The sequence below is a fragment of the Neofelis nebulosa genome, chromosome X (assembly GCF_028018385.1).
Source record: "Neofelis nebulosa isolate mNeoNeb1 chromosome X, mNeoNeb1.pri, whole genome shotgun sequence".
Lineage (NCBI taxonomy): Eukaryota > Metazoa > Chordata > Mammalia > Carnivora > Felidae > Neofelis > Neofelis nebulosa.
In genome coordinates this window covers 28299716-28322045 of record NC_080800.1, presented here as the reverse complement: position 1 = coordinate 28322045, position 22330 = coordinate 28299716, and the positions used below count along the sequence as shown (strand labels likewise).

The window sequence follows — 22330 nt, the reverse complement described above, 5'->3', positions numbered from 1 at the left end:
CAGCATGTATCCACTGTATTTGCCAATAAAATAAAGTCACAGACATGAAAGCATTTTGGAGGAAAAAAAAACACTGGTGTTCTTGATATATAGGGGATACTGTTCAGTGAGTCTGGAGGGCTTTTTGTGATTCACTATGTTGTTGTTTTTTTTTTTTAATTTTTATTTTCAAACATTTATGCACTACTATACCAGATCGTAAGCAGATACATAGACTTATATTAGGTAGGTTGCTTTTTGGAACACTAATCTTCAGCTTTTCTACAGTTCGATTTCTGGTTTTGTTCATTGCGCACCCCCCCCCCCCCCGCAAAAGTAACTATCATAGGCCCAGTCCAAATCACTGCTGAGATGAGTTGGGAGGCTAAGGAAGATAAAAATGAAGGTACCCGAGGACAGAGGAATTGAAAGGGAGATAGAGCGAGCCATGAACTAGTATCTTATAACTTAAAAAGCCCTGAATTTCTTCCTTGCGTGTAAAATTGAACTTGATTGAAAGAACATGGGAAGACGTCCAAGAATGTTGAGGGTAAGGTTGTGACTTTGAAGAACAAAGCTCTCTTGTATGCACATTTTCCAGCATGTTTGCAGGAGTAGAGATGTTGTGAGAATCAGTCCCATTAATGACATGATATACTTAGTCTTCTAAAAATCCTTTTTAGAATTAGTTTAAGGAATGAGGAAAATCTGGTAATGGTTAAAATCCAGTAGGATATAGGAATTGTGACTGAGGTGACAGGGTAGCCAATCGTGCTCACATTAAAGGACATGTGTGCCCGAATGTTTGAGTGCTATTCAGGTCAAAGCTTTGAGGGATTTTGACCTTAAGAAATAGTAGCATGGCAAGAGATCAAAATATGAAGAAAAAAATCAACTGTGAGGCTGTTCTCTGCATTTCAAAGTCAGGGCTGGCTTGACTAATGCCTGGACACAAGCTCAGGACGCTTAAGTTGATAAAAAAGGCGGCATAAGAAAATAGAAATACTTTCTGTTCCCCAAAGTTAGGAAGAATAATAACCCTTGCTATGTGAATGCTTAAGATGAGAAAAGACAACAAATCAAATAAACTCTGGATTGACTTATTTAAATACTCAAATGACCCTCTGTGTACTCTACATTTTTTTTATAAATATGCTTGTTGAAATTTAGTTTTTTTTTTTTTTCTAAATGCTGTAACACGGATGAATGTATTTTTTTCTTGATTATAATTAGGGAATATGATAGTCAGAAGTTCATTATAGTTAATACTTTAAACTTACCTATAATTTTAGTGATTTGAAACATTTTTCCCCATCTAACTGAAATCATACATACCTCGGAAAGGGCATAATATTCATGTACTTTATAATGTGTTATGGTAGTTTAAGTTAAACTTGGCATTAGGTGTTTAAATGTAACAATATATCTAAATGAGTCCAAAAGTTCCTTAGTTTTGTCATTTTTTTAGCAGAGTAAATTATCTTCTTTGCCAAAAGTAAGGGACATTTTATGACACATATAAGTTTATACATCTCATTCCCATTTTGTGAATATTTTGCTGTATTTCTATTGACCATTTTTGCAATGTTCTGAACTATAAGCACAAATATCTTAAAGATAAAATGAATATACCTAGGATTCTCCTCTCCTTGAACATGAGAGTGAATGTTTATGGTGTTATTTCTGTATCTGTAGTTACAGATGCCCAAACGGAGTAAGTGATCATTATGTATGTATATATCTATTATATAACATTTGTCTCCTGCTGGGAGTTTTAAAACTCTTGCCAGACATATGAATAGTGTAAAACGTGGTTGAACATAATAAGCCAGTATTTTTAAGAATACCAGAAATGCAAATGGGGCATTCAAAAGTATTGAGATTAACATTTCTCTAGTTACTTTTTTTTTTAGTTCATTCTCATTTTTTAGAGATCCCTCTTTTTATTCTCCACAAAATATTTTACGTGCACATTCTGACTGTGCCCTCCCTCAAAGCATTGTTTTGTAGATCTATTGATACTTAAGATGTAGTTACAATTGGTTTGCCTCTCTTCTTTTTGCCGATGATTTTAATTCACAACACTCTAAGGCCTTTCCATTGACAACCCTTTTCATTGGTTCCTGAAAGTTCTCTAAGCCTCATCAACCTGACGCCAATTTAAAAAATGGTTTTATAAAACCTAGAATTAAAATAAAATCCTTCACTTATTTTAGGTTTCTATCTTATTCAAGGACTACCTGAATTCATAGACTAACCATCTTGAATTTTAGTTAATTGTTTAGGTTAACAGTTATATCAGAAAACTTCCAAGTTACAGCTCAAATAACTTTGGAAATGAACTGTATTCTTTTCCTACCTCCAACTAAAGTAGGTGTTTGAGAATTGCCCTTGTCTATCAGTGTAATAGTTACTATGTTATAAGTTCGTTGTCTACAGTAACATGATGTAGGCACTGAAAATTTAAGAGACAAGAGCTGAGTTAACTTTTGGAATCTCTCATTACTTCTTTATAAAAAGGGGAGTTTGGGCTAGGAAGATTTCCATAACAGTATCCTTCCAGTTCTAAATGCATGTGATATGTTTCTCTTTGTTTGAAATTTTATATAAAACTCTGGAGTAATTAGTGAAGAATTTCCAACTATCTCTGCTATATCAGTCTCACTGTCAGCTGGAAGATGATAATGAAAATACACTTCTCATCCTGTAAAAGAAGACTGACTTCTGAAATGAGTATATTTCACTCATCAGGAGTATGTGACTAAGATACATTGAAAATAAAATAATCAGTATCTATATGATATATTTATTCTTTACAGACAATAAATGAAATACCACATAAAGAAAACATAAGTTTTTGTCTCAGTGTATACTTGATCATCTGCATCCCTAGTTAAAGAAGGTGTTTCATTACTTCATGTCAGGTGGATCAGAAAAAATAAATTTCATTGCTCCTTGAATTTTTGCAGATGCACTTAATTCACACAGTTGCTCAAAATCAGTGTTTAATATGAATCCTGAATCCAACACGAGTCTCTTCTTTCTGATAATTTGTACAAAATATAATATGAAGTGAGGGATAAAATACATGAAATTGAACAGTTTTATAGAATAAGCCTTCTTAATTATTATATATTTTATTTCAAATAGAAATACTTCTTTTTTTGATGTCTTTTGAACATAGATTGTAAGTATGCTCATGATTCCAATGTTTTATCTTTTCAAGATGTTCTATTGCCTTATTATCAGTATCAAAACAAGACCGTAATTAATAATAAAATTTAGGGGTGCCTGGGTGGCTCAGTCCGTTGGGTCTCCGACGTCATCTCAGGTCATGATCTCACATTTCATGGGTTCAAGCCCCGCGTAGGGCTCTGTGCTGACAGCTTAGAGCCTGGAGCCTGCTTCAGATTCTGTGTCTCCCCCTCTCTCTCTGCCTTTCCCCTGCTCACATTCTGTCTGTCCGTCAGTCTGTCTCTCAAAAATAAATAAAAGTTAAAAATAAATAAATAAATACATAAATAAATGAGTAAAATTTAGTTATCATACCACTCTCAAGAACTTTGGTTCTCCTTTTATACTCCCCTTAGCCATGGTAATTCCTCTGTACTTGTTCATGGGATAGAGGATTCTATAGCCTTTTGATTAGTCCCTCAGCCTCCTTTGTGAGCACCTGATATTTTTTACCCCAGGTTTCTCACAAGGTTCAACATGTAAAATTCTTTCTGTTGCTTAGAATTGTAAATCCTCACACCATCAGATATTTGAGCCTTGTGCTACTATGCCTGTGGAGATGGTTTTAAGCCTGGCTCGTAATTATGTGCTAAAGCTATTGCTATGATTATGCAGTATATTTTAAACTGTAGAACTGCAGTTCTTCCATACCTATTAAAAGTCAATTGATCACTGTAAAGTAATGTATGTAAAAATTACACAGCAAAAAACTCTGTTTCACAGTTGTCAACCTGATTATAATTTTTAAAATTTCAGGTATTGAAGTTGTTTGATTTTCCCCAAATTTAATTCAAGTTTATCAGGAGCTGAAAGGCATTAAAACATTGTCCTATGCCATTGTGTGCATTTTCAATCTTCTTCTGACTTTATATATGCACGTGTGTATATATAAACACACACTTAAAGGAAAATCACCATTCAGAAATGTGAGCAGGTATAGCAGCAAGTGAACATTGACACTTGGATTTACATTTCTGTTCTGCCACTTACAAGCTGTGTCTACCTCGAACTTTTACCTCTTATCTGTAAAATGGCAATAATATTATTATTTAGTCTTAGAGCCATGAAGTAATGACAGCCACCATTTAATAAGCCTTCATTGCAAGTACTTTTCTAAGTATTTTCAATATGATAATGAATGCAAAGCACTTAGCATAGTGCGTGGGACATGCAAAGACCTTTGTAATTGGTAGGTATTATACGCATTAGTATTTTAATAATAATGAAGATGACATGATAAAGTAGCTAACTGATTCTTCGTAACTTGAATTTTTTTAGTAAGTTTCTTTAACTGTTCAAATAGTAGAATATTTCCTAATGCAAGAAGTAGAACTCTGCAACCCCGAAGAACTTATAAAGGCAAGAATATTTAAATAATTACATGGAAGAATCAAAGATGCAATTAAGAATACAGCCAAAAAAAACCCCAGCACCAACAGAGTTAACTTAAAACGTGAGAGCAGGTGGTAAGTACAACTAGTTGCCCCTAAGAAACCAGAAAAAAAGTGGTTGAAATGTTTCCTTTCATTGTATCCCCTTTTATATTCTTTAAATATGCTTGAATATACATACATTTCCCATCCAAATGTGCATTTTAGACAAATGGAAGAGAAGTTGGCAAGAATTTTATTGTTTGAGAGTAGTTTGATTCCTCCAGAACCAGCAAAACTGTACAACCTTACTGCAAGATGTATACCCTAAGCCTATCAAGAGGCTCGGCAAATGCTCTTCCAGTTTTTCTCACAGGAGGAAAATGTAACTTTTGGAAATTAACACATGTCACCTTATGAGTGAGAAGTTTCAGTAGAGATTTTTTTTTTTTAATTTTCTATGAACATTTAGAAAAGATAGCGGTTATTACTAATAGGTATCGAGAAAACTTTCTGTGTTCAGACATTACATAACTTAATTCTTGAAACTAAGACTTGGCTACATAATTTTTGGGGCCCAGTGGAAAATGAAAATGCAGGGCTTCTTATTCAAATACTATCGAGAGTGTCAACAGTGTGGCAGCAGAGCATGAAACGAAGCCTGGGGTGCTTTGAGTGAAGGGACCTGGGTGACGCCATAAGTTGCCTGGCATGAGGGTGGCGCTGTTTGCAGCAGCCTTGTGAGACATCTGTTGCCATTCCTATTATTTATATGAAGAAAAGAAGGCAAGAGTCTGAGACACACATGAACCTACACTAAATGCTACCATTTGTCAACTGTGGACCAGGTGTTTGAGAATTGTGACACCTGGCTCAGAGACCCCCACTTTTAATCGCTGTAAGAAGTCTAAACGAACTCTTTGCCATTTTTACTAGCTGATTAACTGACAGATCAAGGAAATACTATTTAAAAACGAATACATTTTATTTGCATGACGACATTTGGAAGTCATTTTCAATATACTAATAATCAAAACGGAAGTGTGTGGGGGATGGGTGAAATAAGTAAAGAGGATTAAGGGTATACTTACAGTGATGAATACTGAGGAATGTACAGAATTGTTGATTCATTACATTGTACACCTGAAACTAATGTAACACTGTATGTTAATTGAGCAAAAAAAATGAGGAAAGGTGACTGAATAAGAATTTAGTTAGATACACTCAATGTCTGTTGAATATAATGCAAACTATGTTATATTCTAATTTTGACCTTGCTCTACTCAGCATTTTAATGGAGACCTTAAGTCATTCTTATTAGATTTTTATTTGTCCTGATGTTTAGTTGTTTTAATGTATTTGGATGACATAATTCCATAGCTCTAAAGATACATGGGAATGATAGACTTAAAACAACAATTTGAACAGAAAAGTTCTGAAATTTTTCTCTGCCTGCAGAAGCAACATTTAGCAGAAAATGTTTTATTGTAGGAAGTTGGAAAAAAGAATATAGAAATATATAGTCTACGATTGAAATTACCTGTGCTTTCTCTGCCAAAACATAATCACTGATAGTTATATTTTGCATTCTTCACTCGGTACTATAATGTAAACATTTTCCAATGACATTGAAAATGTTTGGCACATGTACAATAACTCTATCACATGCCTGTCCTGTAATTTCTTGAAGCCAGTGCCTCCAGACATTAAGTTTTTTTTTTTTCTGTTTTACCATTATGCTGATCCTACTAACAGGGACAAGTGTTACATGCAGCCTATAGCATCAAATACATTTAAATATGAGGCTATTGGCTGAGGGAAATTTGCTTATGAACACTTAAGAAGAAACTACCTTGATTACTGGATGTTTAGTGCATGTAATTAGTTTGCATACTTGTATTTTTCATGTGGCACACACTTGCCTCACCATTGTTTGAGTGTTTGTCACCTTCACTACTATGCTGTAAGATCACTAAAAATCGAGATTCCATTTTATGCATTTCTGAATGTTCCGTAGTGATACATATAGACTATATGTTGGAATTTAATTAAAACGTGATTCAGCTGCTGAGCAACTCATATAATTTTAGTTTGCCTTAATTACATAGGAGGTCCAAAGCCAAGAAACCTAAGTTTAGGAGCACCAATCAGATCAAATCTCACTCGAGCCCATACCTGGTATTTTAAAACTTGGAAATAAGATTTATCAGAGTCATGGTTATCAGTCTTCACATCTTTAAGACTGTCAGATAGGAACAATACTCAGCTCCCTCTATGTCGGTTCAGGGTTCAAAACAAGCTTTAAGTGAACCAAGTCATAATAAGGCAGGCTTCCATTAGGTGTAAAACTTTGCTAACGGGAAAATTTGCTACCATATTCAGGAAGGAGTTGTCTCCTTCTGGGAATAGTAAATCCCATAGTAAGTGTAAGGTTATACTAAATGACCTCCATAATCCCTTCCTCTCTGTGTTTCTAATGATTCTAACACATAATTAAGTGTTTACAGTCAATAAACTAAAAGTCATGGGGGAAACGTAGTAGTTGACCTTGTGGTTTTTATTTGATTATATGGCTAGGTTTTGAAAGTTATTATTAATTTGTCATATATAACAAATAATATCCTATGGCTACAGGGTCACTGCACCATTGTTGTTGTTGTTGTTGTTGTTGTTGTTGTTGTTTTCATCCTGAAGGAAATGGAGGAATATTTCCAATTATAGTAATGATTATAGTGTAGAACAATTGCAGGTTTGTGTCTCACTATTAATTCATTAAATAGATTATTTTTTCTTTCTTAGAAGGTTTGCCATATTCCTAAATGCCTTTTCATAGTATGTGTTGTTGCCATTTCTCTTTAACCTCCCCTCCATGGGTACATCTATCCAGTTTAATAAGTATCAATGAGAAGATATTATAACTTGATAGAAATTAACTCCATAGCCAGATATTCAGCAGCACAAATGTTTCACAACATTAGATACAACTGTAAACAGTAGGTTTTCATTTTCAAAATTTCTGCATTCTGGTACCTAACATAAAATTAAAATTTCCCCCGAACAGTATTCCCTTCAAGCCATCATTGTATACAAAAAAATTTGCTCGTGGTTAAAAAAAACTATTCTGAAATAATGAAATACTCTTGGAATCCTCCTCAAAACCTACATTTTTTATTTATTAAAGGTAAACTTAATTTGATTATGTAATGATCATTTTGTGTTGAGTGCAGGTAGGTTTGAGGTTATATTTTAAGCATTTCTTGACAGCTGTGTTACTTTCTGCCTCCATTTTGGTGTAACTTGTCAACGGACTGTATAAGTATTGTTTGAGGCTCAATGATGGATTCTAAATCATGAATCCATGGAGATCTTAAAGAAGATAAAACCAGTGCTTGACACATGCGTAAACTCAGTATTTCTTAATGTCCTTAAAAAAAAAAAAAAAAAAAAACTAGCCTACCGAAATGGAAGTCTCTAAGTCCTTGACATATGTAAGGGCAGCATTTCTAAAATGTATTTGTCAAAACCAATTTTTACACAAGACATTGTGACAAAAGATTTCATTACATCACTGACAATTGCCTCTTTGGAACCTGTAATAAGAAGATCCTGAGGCTTCCCTGATTTCCTCCCATTGAAGGAATCAGTCATGTGTGAGGTAGGGAGGTTATCCCAGACCCTTTCCATACCTCTTGGCATGGTCAGGAAAATTAGTCAAACTGATTTGACCTCAGTCAGATCCCTAGCTCTGTGCACGTCAAGTACCTATAAATGGGTCTAATGAAGGCCTCTTTTGGTCTCCCTGTACATTGATCTTCCAAATGATTTAGATTACTAGAAGAGTAATAATGATTAACATCTCAAGAGGTAACTATTCAGTTCTAATCACAGGAGGACTGTGTGAGAGGGAGCTGGTGGTTAGGGAAGGAAGGGAGAGTGTGTCCCCATTGCACAGCTCATCTGGTATTGCCCATTTACTGAGGTGATGGCTTCTCATCAGTTGGATCACAAACCATATTATTCCAAACAGTGGTGATCTCCACTTAATAGATGGTTTTTTAAAAGTCTAAACACAAAGTTAGTGTGCTTCTAAACCAAGAAGTATCTTTAATGCTAACGGTGGAAACTCAAATATTTTAAGTTACTAACAAGGGTAGTATGCTTTTTAGATTAAATATGCTTTTGGACTAGTAGGTACTTTATGTTAACCTTTTTTTTTTTGTAGTCTTAAAGGGTATTTCACTTATTTGATTAAAAAGTCATTTATTGTCAAGTGCAAATAATTTTGTCTAAAAAGGTGTGGATAATAACTAATTAGTGTATATGATAACTAAAGATGCATTCACCACATTAATAAGCATCTGCGGTATGCTAAGGCAATGAAGTTGGTGCTGGTCTACCTTATAAAATTTATATCAATGTGGTAAGCACTTTAAACAGTACGTTTAATTAACTGTTAGAGTGAAACCCTACATTTTTCTCCTTTGCCCGCCCCCCCTTTATTTCCCATAGCTTGACCATTCAATTGAAGAGACGCTAAGTTTACTTCTGGTTTTGAGATTACTTCCCTTTGTGATTTAACTCAACATAAGTTAAGTCAGATAAAACAATTTGATTTGGGTTCAATATGGTGCTATTTTGATCTGAAGGTCAATTTACCAACAGGCAGGGACAGTTTCTCATTATTTTCCTTTGCCGCTCCATGCAGTCTTTACTGAAGTCTTTCAAGCAATGTGTGACCTCTGTTTCAATACTTCTCCTAGATTTCACAGGCTGTCCCCACCACTCAGCCATCACTAACACAGACAACTGTAATGGAAACGGTAACTATGGTGACCACGAGGGAGCAAATTCTGGTAAAGCATGCCCAAGAGGAACTGCCACCACCACCTCCCCAAAAGAAGAGGCAGATTATTGTGGATTCCGAAATTAGGAAAAGGTGAGAGGCTCTTAGTCATGGCTTTATCCTGAAGCAAAAAGTAATTGTTAAGCAGGAAAACTCATTTATAGCTGTTGGATGGTAGTGCGTTTATTTAAACAATATTTCTAGAAGCCTCAGGTGCCTGTAATGTCAGTTAAGTTAGAAAAATTGTGAAGTGAATTTTAAAATTTGCCCCAGGAATCGGCATCCTAACAAAAGTTTAATGCTTAATGGAAATATTGTTTTCCTGGATTAAAAGAAGAAACCACGGGTGATGAACTGCCACAGACTCATTTTATCCTGAGTTTTTCCCCCCTTATGAAGAGTCCGTTTGTTCAGTGCCTACTTTTGCATTACGTGTCTTTTCTTCCAGTAATGGAAAGTACATTTTCATGAAGAAGAAGTACACCTATAATAGACAAGATCCATTCTGCTAGTTTATGAGAACATAATGTCTCAATCTGCACATCCTAAATCAGGAGTAATTACAGAATAGATTTCCTGTTCTTTGATATTTATAAAGTCTTATCTTGAAGGTGTTAGAATTTTTAACTTGTCTTTTGGTGGATATTTGCAACTAGACATTGTAGATAAGTTAGGTATTATGTACATCCTTAGGTATATTAAAATGATGAGAATAAAATTTCATAAATGCAGAACTACCATGAAAGTCATAAAAGGGTACAGTTTCTTTTTCTTTCCAATTATTATCATTCTAAGATTAAGAAAGAACATTAAAATCTGCCTTATGTTTCTTAGCAGCATATGTTTAGGAATGCGTGGAACACTTGACATTAGAATTTATGTATACAAGGGTATAGAAGTATGAGAAGAAGAACACATACCTAAAAATAGCATGTCAGATGTTCTAGACAAAGGAAAAAAAAACACCTAGAGAAGTTACTCAAGTACATTATTTGGGACTTTCAATACTTCTCTTTTAATCCGTGATTTGTAACCTGCTGTCATAATTCCCGCAGTGAACTGCTAGGCTTTTCTCCCTGGTTGTATCTGCGTGGCTGGGTGAATCCTCTCATCCAATGGTCAGCAAACTAAAGCCAGTTGACTAGGTCCACCTTACTTCCAGTTTTTGTATGGCTCATGAGCTAAGAATTCTTTTTATATTTTGAAATGGTTGAAAATGATCAAAAGAAGGATATTTTGTGACATGTGAAAATACTATGAAATTCAGGTGACAGTGTCCATAAATAAGGTTTTATTGAAACACAGCCACAGTCATTTATATATACATCATCTGTGGTTGCTTTAACATTACAAGGGCAGGGTTGGGTGATTACCACAGAGACTATATGGCCCACAAAGCCTAAAATATTTACTATCTGGCCTCTCACAGAAGAAGTTTGCTGACCCTCATTCCAGTTAAATGGTTCTTTGAATCTTTAAGCATTAGCATTCTATTTGGGGCAACAGCTTTCAAGGATCTACTCCTAATAGTAGCTGAAAATTTAACATTGATGGAAAAAAAAACATAATGGCAGAAACAAATCTGTAAAGCTTTTAATGAATCTGCATTTTATGAACCTAATAGCATGGATATTAATTTCACGTCATGTGAAACATGTGTCTCCAGACAGTGCTTAGTGGAGACATGGATTTACGGATCCTTTGCGACAACTCAACAGCTCTTCACCAATTTTCTAAGCAGAGCAGTGTGGAAACTTAGTTGTCTTACCCTCCTAATGTGTTCAACATTCTACTAATACAGAAATCAGCAGAACAAGTTGATTCATGTCCGTCTCTCTCTTGGCTCCTGCCAAGTATATTCTTGGCTTCTGTTTGGTGAATGTTATTTGGTTAAAGAAAATAAGTTCTGATTGCTTTTTGTTTTCAGGAAAGTGTCGCTAGTGGTGAAATACTTTGTCTCCTAAATTCTGTTTGCATCTTATCCTCTCAGCAGTTTTTGTAAGCGCCTGAAATGAGATGACCAATTGGGACCATAAAGAATATATTACTTAAATAAAAGCTAACACTTACTGATGATTTTATTGTGTGCTCAGTGCTAGATTAAATGTTTTATCTGCATAGCATGTTTATTCTTTGCGGTTACCCTGCAAGATAAGTATGGCTAATATTACTATTATACACCGCTATAGAATATCTATCTGAGCCAGGATCTCAACTGAGGTAGTGTACTACAGAAGCTAGACTGGGTAGGAAAATGTTTCTTCAGTAGATAAATGATTAACGTGATCTTACGTCTTGGTTTCCCTAAATCCATCCCAGATTATATGTTTTGTGATATCATAATTATATGTAAGACCAACTTGCACTGTCAAATATGTCCAGATATGGACAGTACAATAAGATGGATGCTTTATATAAGATTCTAGATCAATAAATTTGTACTGAACAAAGAGCAGAAACACGTGAACATTTAGGACGGTTAAATTTAATAAGTGATCGGGGTGCCTGTGTGGCTCAGTCAGTTAGGCGTCTGACTTCGGCTCAGGTCATGATCTCACAGCTTGTGGGTTCAAGCCCTGTGTAGGGCTCTGTGCTGACAGCTCAGAGCCTGGAACCTGCTTCGGATCCTGTGTCTCCCTCTGTCTCTCTGCCCCTCCCCCACTCACACACACTCTCTCTCTCTCAAAAAATAAACATTTAAAAAACTTTAAAAAAATAAAAAAATCAATAACTGATAATTGTCTACAGGATGACAGCTGCTTAAGAGAGTGTAATGGTTCAAGTTGCATCATACAAACATGACTGAAAGCTTCATGATAGCTGGTGCCTGTCTCTTGTCCCATGTGAGAACCACTAGCACTTAACTGTCAAGACGGTAGTCTTGACAATCTTTTGAATGCTCATCTTTTAAAAATGACCTCCTTTTTCAGTTTCTCTGACACACAACTAGTTCTGCACCTACCACTGGCTTGGTTTGTACCTTTGCCTAGTTACTATTGTAGTATCTCATAAATGCATGTGTTTTGCTTTTTTGGTTTCATTTGAATTGCTTCTTTATGGGGCGCCTGGGTGGCGCAGTCGGTTAAGCGTCCGACTTCAGCCAGGTCACGATCTCGCGGTCCGTGAGTTCGAGCCCCGCGTCAGGCTCTGAGCTGATGGCTCAGAGCCTGGAACCTGTTTCCGATTCTGTGTCTCCCTCTCTCTCTGCCCCTCCCCCGTTCATGCTCTGTCTCTCTCTGTCCCAAAAATAAATAAAAAACGTTGAAAAAAAAAATTAAAAAAAAAAAAAAAAAAAAAATGAATTGCTTCTTTATGTTGATTCAAGTCTGGCACTAAGTGAATGACCCTGAGATCTTACTTACAGCTCCATATCTGACTCTTCCCCTAAATTTCATGTTTATATCTTTATTTTATTTTTTTTTATTTTTTAACGTTTATTTATTTTTGAGAGACCCGGCAATGCAACATGAGTGGGGGAGGGGGAGAGAGACACACACACCCAGAAATCCGAAATAGGCTCCAAGCTCTGAGCCGTCAGCACAGAGCCTGATGTGGGGCTCAAACTCACAGAGCTGTGAGATCATGACCTTAGCCGAAGTCGGACACTTAACCGACTGAGGCACCCAGGCCCTCTCATGTTTATATCTTTAAAACTATGTACTTTACTTGTGCATCTAGTCAGTGTGTCAGTGTTTTTTAATCAAATGCAAACCATTGTCGCCTCTGTTTATTTAACTACACCAACTTTTACATTGTGCAAATATTTTACTTCTTAAAATTTCTTGCCTGTATGTCCAAAGGAGTGGCAAATATTGGGAACAACATGGACTTTGGAACCAGAATTACTCATGGTTGAAACCTGCCAGTCTTAACTATAAGCTTATGATTCCAGGCAAATTACCTAATACCTGTGCCTCAAATTTACTCTCATCACTTTATAAAATACTGAGGATGAAGTGGAAACATTTGATATAGTGCCTGTAAGGTAGTAAGAATTCAGTGAATGCAGTAGCTGTTGTTCTTGTCATTTGGATATGGTGGACATGGAAGGGTTAGGGGTGCATGTGGTGGAGGTGATGGAGGTGGGAGAGATGGTGGTGGAGACAGTGGTGGGAGAGGTGGTGATGGTGAGGAAGGTGGCAGTCGGGGTGGGGGTGGAAACGGTGATCATGTGCTATTGGTAAAAAAAAAAAAAATCCCATAATAAACATCATCTCAAACTTAAAGAATATAACAACAGATTACCTTCTCATCTTCCTCTTGAAAACAAAATTTACCACCCGACTTCTCCATTTCTGTCAATCTCAGCTCTCCTGTCTTGTCCCTTATTTATTATTATTGCATTATACTATTGGGCTAGTGAGCATTTCAGTTATTTCCCAATCATTCTAACTGCCAACTCCATAACCTAAGCCATATATGTCCGTGCTGTGATGCTTGCCCCCTTTCTGATTAATCCACATCAAATTAATGTATCTAAAATGTGGCTTTTATGCTGACCTTCCAGACTTGAGATCGTGGTAACTCCAGTTACCCCCAAAATAAAACATAACTCACTTCTTACGATATTCAATATTATCTTCCCATCACTCTTATTTCTAGCTTCCCCAGCATCTTTCCACTTCAGCCAGTAAATTACATTACCTTCTTTTGGTAGATGTCTTACTGTTACCCACATCAATTTTTCTCATCACCACTTACAACAAAGGGGTCCTATTATTATCCTCCTTTATATTTTACTTAGATCCCATATATATAGTACCATGCATGCAATAGTCAACGAATATTTGTTGAAAGAGTGAATAAATACAGTTCAACTAATTGTGATGATTAACATTTTATATTCCTTGGCACTTAAGAATTTCGCCTGGTTCTTCATGGAATGGTTGTTAATAAACAAATGAACATTCTAATAAACTTTAATAATTCTATTTTTGCCCATTAGGACATTGTCATTTACTCCCATCTGTTAAAGGATTTAAGACTTGGCTTTGTACCACACTTGTTTTTTGTTTTGTTTTGTTTTGTTTTGTTTTTAATATCTAAGATGTGTTTAGTTGATTCCTTAATAATTACACAGTTTCTACTGTTGTTGTATTTACTGCATAAATTGTCCTCCTCACACTAAGATATACAAAAATGTTAATGATGTTGGGTCACAGGGTAATTATTTTTAACAGTAAATTATCCCTGCGGTTCAGTGATATTATTTTACATATAGGTAATTATCAGAGTATGGAACTCAGACTATGTTAAAACTAGATCTATTATCTAGTTAATTGGAATTTATTGAGGAGATTAGTTTCTAATCGTGTAGCAGCTCTTTTAAAAGACGTTCATAACGGCTTTCATTTACATTTTTGCATCAACCAGGTGAAACCAACTGCAAATTGAATCTTTTTTTTAGGTAAATGCTATCGTAATAAAGATAATTTTCCCAAGTATAGTGCTAGTAAATGAGTACCTTTGACCTGAAGAGGAGTATAGAGATATTTGTAAATACTGAAATTCACCTAGTCTTTTTTTATCTTCTCCTGGCTGAGCAGACTTGAGTCTTCAGTTTGCTTTCTCTGACTGTTCCTTGCATGCTTACTAAATGGCAGAATAAATTCCCGGGTCAGTTACAGGCCTGCGTTAGTTAGTTAGTTAGTTAGTTAGTTAGTTAGTTAGTTAGTTAATAAGTTAGTTAGTTAGTTAGTTTTATTTTGCAGCTTAATTGTTTTTGTTTTGTTTTGCTTTCTTTCTTTTTATGTCCATTTCCTGACATGAATTTATGTCACAGCATTGAAAGGAAGTTAGATAAGTGTTAGATAAGACCCTTTTGGCAGTTTTATAAGATCATTGCCTAAAATATATTTGTGTTGGATATTCATTTGAACTTTGCTTCCCAAATTATAATCTGGAAGTGATAAACTAAAACAATTTAGTTTATTTCAAGACTCTAACTAGATAATTAATATGTCTAAGCTATTTTTTTTTAATTTTCTATATGATAATTTGATCCTAAAATACTCCGGGTGTTGGTCTCAGTGATAACATTTTTGCCCCTAGGCACGATCCAGAAAAAAATGAAACTTTGCATCTTTTATCTAAGGAGATGAGACTCTGGAGTTGTCTACAGTTACAGGTTAATTGAAATCCGGAAAGGTTAAATAACTTGCTTTCAGTTGCAAAATAAGGACTACTGCTGAGTCTCCTAATTTCTATTCCAGTGTTAGAGTTGCAATGGCTTGCTTCTTTTTATGTATTAGAGTCAAATGACCTTGGTCATAGACTCAGATTTCAGTTTAGAAACTATTTTTGGTGAAGAATAGAAACCTTACACTCCATCTTCAGATATTCCAAAAGATCACCACCTACTTTAGATTCTTAAAATTATTTTGTCATATAAGTCAAGAATAAGTTAATATGTTTTGGAGAATATAGGAATGTGAATTCTAGAGGCAAACTAAAGGGCCAGAGAATACCTAGAGCAGTGACATTGTTTGTGCAGTGTATTAAACAGCAGCATCTCTTGGGACCATATTAGAAATGTGAATTTGGATGGGGCTGCCCCAAACTTGCTGAATCACACACTCTGCAGGTGGGCCTAGGAATCTTTCATAAGCTCCCAGGACATTCTGGTAAGCCTTAAGGTTTGAGAACCATTGCCCCCAAACAGTGCTTCTTATATATTAGCATAAATCAGAATTATCTGGAGGGCTTATGAAAAGACAGATTGCTTCTTCCTATCAGAGTTTCCGTGACTGTAGGTCTTGAGTGGTGCCTGAGAAACTTAATTTCTTTTTTTTGTAAGTTTATTTATTTATTTATTTTGAGAGAGAGAGAGAGAGACAGAAAGACAGAGAGAGGGAGAGAGAGAATGAGTAGGAGAGGGCAGAGAGAGAGAGAGGGAGAGTCCCAAGTGGGCTCCACACTGTCAGTGCACAGCCTGATGCGGGGCTTGACCTCACAAACCATGAGATCATCACCTGAGCAGAAATCAAGAGTTGGACACTTAACTGACTCAGCCACCCTGGCACCCTGAGAAACTTCATTGCCAACAGGTTCCCAGGTTATGCTGATGCTTCTGGTTCAAGACCCACATTTTGGAAATCAGTGCCCTTGAGCATCATCGCAGCTGCAACCTGACTCTTGATTCTTTTTCCCAAACCAGTCTCACTGATAGGAACCATTAATTCCCAGTTAGGCTAAGTGATGCTCCTGATCCATCTTGTGACACCCCTATTGCTTTATGTTGAAATGATCTATTCGTATACCTGTTTGATCCACTCAACCTAAAGCTTCACTAGGCCAGGGTCCATACCTCACTCCTTACCTGATGTGGGGTCTTCTATATGGTACATGCCCAATACATGTTAAGAACTGAAATGCACTATAGTGGAACTGGTCCTATAAAATAGTCTACATAGTTCTGGATATCTGACTACAGCAGGTGTATGAAAATGTGCTCTTCCAGAATGCAAGTCATACAGGGATGCCAACAGAGAGAAAGGCGAGGCCATATTCCCAGAGCCATGACATGCTGTTTTATTTGTTCCCTGAGTGAAGGAAATGGTAGTCATATTTATTATTTATTCATCTGAAAGAAGAAGCATAGCTGAGTGCCAGGAGAAGTTGGTTTTCAATCAGAGGATCTGAACTACCTCTTTTTTCCTTACTTGTGTTTCTTTCCTTCACCCTTTCCTACACCGAGCACTGAAACTGACCTCAGCAAGGTCACCAGAGAGCTCCTTAATTGCTGACTCCAAAGGTCACTCTTCAGTTCTTGTCTTCTTGACCTTCGTGCTGTGCTTGACAGTGATGATGATTAGTCCCTTCTTGAAATTTTCCACTCCTTTGGCTTCTGGGTCATTGTTCCCTCCTGTTTCTTTTTTCCTCTCTGCTTTCTTACTGTGGCTTCTCAGTCTCCTCGTCTTATCTCTTTAATAGTCTCCACAAGACTCAAATTTTGGTTTCATTTCCTTCTCACAACGTGTTCTTTCCCAAGGCAGTCTCATTTATAGTCTTCTGTCTATTGGCCATCTATAGCGGATGATTTCTGAATTAATATCTCCAGCTTGACCTCCCTCCTCTTGATGTTCCTATCTATGTGATCCAAATGTTTATTGGACATTTGCACCTGGACTTCTTACAGAAGTTTCAGATGTAGTTCCACAGTATACACTGCACAACGTTAGAGAGCACCATTCACATCATCGATTCTGAGAGCAGCACCTTGTGGCGTTATGCCGTGAACAACCTGTGCAACCATTTCCAGTGGTCCTAAAACCTGCCCCCTCAATAAAACCCTCCAAGTGTGCCCATTAGATTCTCTTTAATTTAGCCTGTCCTTCATATACAGGCTTCATCCTAATTTAGTCTCTGATCATTTTCTGCATGAAATTTGTAACTGATCCCTCTGCCTCTACATTCACCCTTCTTCTTCATATACTTCACAGCCTCCTGAGGGCCATCTTAAAATGCACCTCTAATTAGATCATTGCTCTCTGCCCATAGTCCTTGAAATGCATAGCACAAAACTTCCTTTCTGATCTTTAGCTGCCTACCTCTCCAGCTTCACTCCCTTTTCCCCTGCCCATTTCTTTGTATGCCACTGCTCCTCAAAATAGTCTGCAAGCTGTTTATTACCAGGGCACCATGAGATAAGGAGCTTGGGCTAGAATATAAATCAATGGACTGCTTCCTTTGTCAAGAAAGTTGTGCAATTAAAAAGAAATCAGATGGAATAGTATGCTTTGTGCCTTGGTTGATTTATACTCTGGTGACTTTTTCTTGCCACAGACTACTAACAAATAGTTCACAGATTGGCCACAAACTGCTTTTCCAGTGACACTGCCCTCTCCTCAGCTTTAATCAACCACTCTCTGATCTCCAAAATGCTCTCTGTTGCTTCAAGTTTCTCTTTCTTTGCACCTACTGTTATCTCTCTCTACCTAAGATTGTCTTTTCTTTACTTTGCCTTTTCCACCTCTCACATTCCTTGCTTCCCCGAAGAGCTACGAGCTACGTAGATTTTCTCCCAGGCATTTCTCAGCCTTACTAACACTTCCATTAAAGCACTTGCAGAATTCTATTGTGATGATTTTGGTTTTGCATATCTGTATCTCCAGTGAACTCCTTGAGGGCATGAACCTTTTCTTTTCAACTCCAGACTTACAGCTATAACCCAGAAGTTAGCACATCACGGGTATTCACTAAATATTGATGGGATATTAAGTGGATATTTTGTCAGAGTCCTATCAGGAAAAGAGAAACAATTCTAGGTGTTTCAGAGAAAGGAAACCTAATACAGGGAATTGGCCAAGCAGGTGGTAGAAAACTGGGAAGCAACTGGGATAGGGAAGCAACCCAAAACACTAGCGTGTCTGGAGTTTGAGGAACAACGCAGGGACAGGAGGTTACCAAAGCCCCAAAGCTGGAGCCTTCCAACAGGGGTTAACACTCTCAGGACAGCCAGGCAAGAGTTTGGATCAAAGGAGGGAGGAGCCATCTAAAGGAAACTAAAGCCACAACGGAGATGTAGCTGCTGTAGAAATACCACCAACAGTAGAATGCAAAGCCAAAACACCTTGACATCTTTCTTCCCTCTTTATGTATTCTGCCAGTGCCTTCAATTGAACAAACCTAACTGGAAGCCAGAGGACAAGCAATGGGGGGAAATGTAGGTCCCTCAGATACAGAGAGGGCAAAAGAAATGTGGTGAGCGGATCTGAGAGTAAATGGGCCTATGGCTGCACAGGTTGGTTCTGACCTTGGATCTTCCACTCAGAAACTGTGTGACTAAAGAAAGTCACTGAACCTCACTCAGTATCTATTTCTTCGTCTCTAAAATGGAATTTATATGAATTTTCCTGTTTGCCTTCACACTGGTAAGATTTGATTATGTGTGCCTGTCTTGTTGACTGTTGAGGTAAAAAATAATACATCTTTTTCCCAGGAGAAGGCTGAATTCCCAATTACTAATTTAGAATAGTTATCTTCCCATTACTACATTTGTGTTAGAGTAGAGAATATTTTTGTTCTGACATCTTCTGAGAATATTCTTATTCTTCTGTCTTCCCTGGTCAGGAGCTTGTATCTCTATAAATCAATATAAATCACACCATCGCACACAGATAAAATTATACCTAGCTCCTACGGACTGAATTGTGTCCCCCCACCCCAACATTTCATGTGCTGAAGGGCTAACTCCAATTTGGTAGAATTTGGAAATGAGGTGTTTGGGAGATGATCAAGTTTAGATGAGGTCATGAGGGTGGGGCCCTCATGATGAGATTAGCACCCTTCTAAGAAGAGGCAGCAGAGAGCTTGCTCTCTTCTTCCCTGCTGTGTGATGACGCTGTGACAAGATGACTGTCTACAACCCAGAAAAGTGGCCATGCTAGCAGTTTGATCTTGAACTTCCGGCTTCCAGAACTCTAAGAAAATAAATTGCTGTTGTTTAGGCCACTCATTGACTGGCGTTTTATTATGTCTGCCTGTGCTAAGGCCTTGGCTTTGTAGAGCAGTGAGTTTTACTTTGTGTTTTAACCAAAGTTGATAGAAATGCTCACTAAAAGAAGTACTTGGATTGAAACAACTCATGATGCCAAGGAAACGGCAGTGGGGCAGTAAGTACACGTCAGATTTAAATGGCTTTCTGCATTGCACTAGATAGTTTCTGAACCTTGACTGAAAGTTATTTAAACTTTAAAGACCCACAACATAAAAGCATGTTGAAGTCCTTTAAACTCAGCGAGCTTTCACACTGAGAGTATTTAAAGTTTAAATTACCTCCCTTATGGTCCACGGCACCATCCAATGTGTGGAGGGGTGCTTTGAACACTCCTATAGTCAGTATGAGTCCACTGTGTTTCAGGAATATAGTGACAGCAAAGTTAGCATTCTTGCTAATTTTCATATTCTTTCAAGTAATATCTCATCAATTGCTATGATTTGTAAGGCACTCCAGTTGCTATACCTGGGAACTATACTTAGTCCTTCCCTCACTAAGTTTACAATCTAGTATAAGCTATGTCACGAGGAAGTACCAGTACGGTGTTAGAAAAGTTTGAAGGAAGAAAAGTTTACTTCCTGCTGGGAGTTGAACATGGAAAGCTCAGAGAAATTAGCATCTGAGTGGACATTTGAAAGACAGGGGCGTGTTGGCATCAAGGTGAGGTGGGAAAGGATAATTGAAATGCAAGCTGTCCTACAAACCTGTATACAATTGGCGTTTACACAGGGTTGTGTTTCTTTTTCCTAAAGCAGAAGTATGAGGTATTGGAAAGAGGGAAATACGAGATGAGGTTGAAAAGGTAGGTTGAGTTCGCTTGTAAAAAAGGTACTCGATGCCAGACTAAGGAATGTAGACTTTAATCTGGTCATGGAGAGCCAATGAACATTTTTGAGACAGAGCAAAACAATATAGCTGCTGCGAACCATACCATTTTGACCCTCCCTGAGTGTTGGGGGACATCATCTCAACTTTATAGAGCAGGGAGAGCTTGCTCGCTAAAGAGCCAGACAGAAACTATTTTAGACCTTGAGCACCATACAGTTTCTTTTGCAAGTACTCAACTCTGCTTCTCTAGTGAAGATGCAGTCATAAACAGTATGCAAATAAATGAGTATGGCTGTGTTCCAATAAAACTTTATTTACAGAACCAAGTGGTGGGCCAAATTTGTCCCGTGGGCCATAGTTTGCCTTTTCTTGCAATAAAGGGTGCAATAGATGAGATTATTTTACCACTGATGATTTTTGTTTGTTTTATTGTCTTTGTTATAGCTTCCTTTGCAGTTTATATATATATATATATATATATATATATATATTTTTTTTTTTTTTTTTTTTTTTTTTTGAGTATAGTTAACACACAGTGCAGTATTCATTTCAGGTATACAGCATAGTGATTCAACTTCTCTATAAGTTATACTGTGTTCACCACAGGTATAGCTACTATCTGTCACTGTGATATGCTATTATAATATTACTGACTATATTCCTTATGTTTGTTTATTCACTTGTTTTTAGATTCCACATATGAGTGAAATCATATAATATTTGTCTTTCTCAGTCTGACTTACTGCACTTAGCCTGACACCCTCTAGGACCATCCATATGGTCACAAATGGCATGATCTCATCCTTTGCTATGGCTGTGTAACATTCCATTGTATATATATGCCACCTGTTCCTTATCCATTTGTCTATCAGTGGACACTAATCATCAGGGAAACGCAAATCAAAAGCACAGTGAGATATTGCCTAATACCTGTCAGAATGGCTAAAATACAAAAGACAAGACATAACAAGTGCTGGCAAGAATGTGGTGAAAAGGGGACCATCATGCACTAATGGTGGGAATGTAAACTGATACAGCCACAGTGGAAAACAGTATGGAGGTTCCTCAAAAACTTAAAAACAGAACTGCTATCACCCTGTCAGTGCAGAGCCTGCTTTGGATCCTCTGTCCCTCTCTTTCTCTGCCCCTCCCCGACTTGTGCTCTCTCTCCCCCCAAATAAATAAAACAGAAAAAAAAATAGAAATACCATATAATCCAATAATTATGTTACTGGGTATACTTACCCAAAGAAAGCAAAAACACTAATTCGAAAAGATATCTGTACCCCTATGTTTATTGCAGCAGTATTTACAAGATACAGATGCAGTTTTTATTCTTGTGGTTACCATAATAGTTTGTAATTTGCCAGTTCTTTTTTGTTTGTTTTCATTTTTAATTTCATTTAATTTTATTTGAGAGAGAGAGAGAGAGAGAGAGAGAGAGAGAGAGAGAGAGAGAAAGCAAGCACAAGCAGGGGAGAGACACAGAGGGAGAAAGAGATTCTTAAATAGGCTCCATGCTCAGTGTGGTACCCAATGCGGGGCTTGGTCCTGAGACCCTGGGATCATGACCTGAGC

At 37.0% G+C, this 22330-nt stretch overlaps 1 protein-coding gene across 16 annotated transcripts in view; it reads left to right on the top strand.

The window, feature by feature from the left end:
- Nucleotides 1-22330, top strand: part of DMD (dystrophin) — a 2138536-nt gene that overhangs the window by 747744 nt on the left and 1368462 nt on the right. For all 16 annotated transcript variants that reach the window (XM_058713880.1, XM_058713888.1, XM_058713887.1 and 13 more), the window contains one exon: nt 9344-9519. In XM_058713880.1, coding sequence (XP_058569863.1) covers nt 9344-9519 — 176 coding nt within the window. The remainder of the gene's footprint in view (nt 1-9343; nt 9520-22330) is intronic.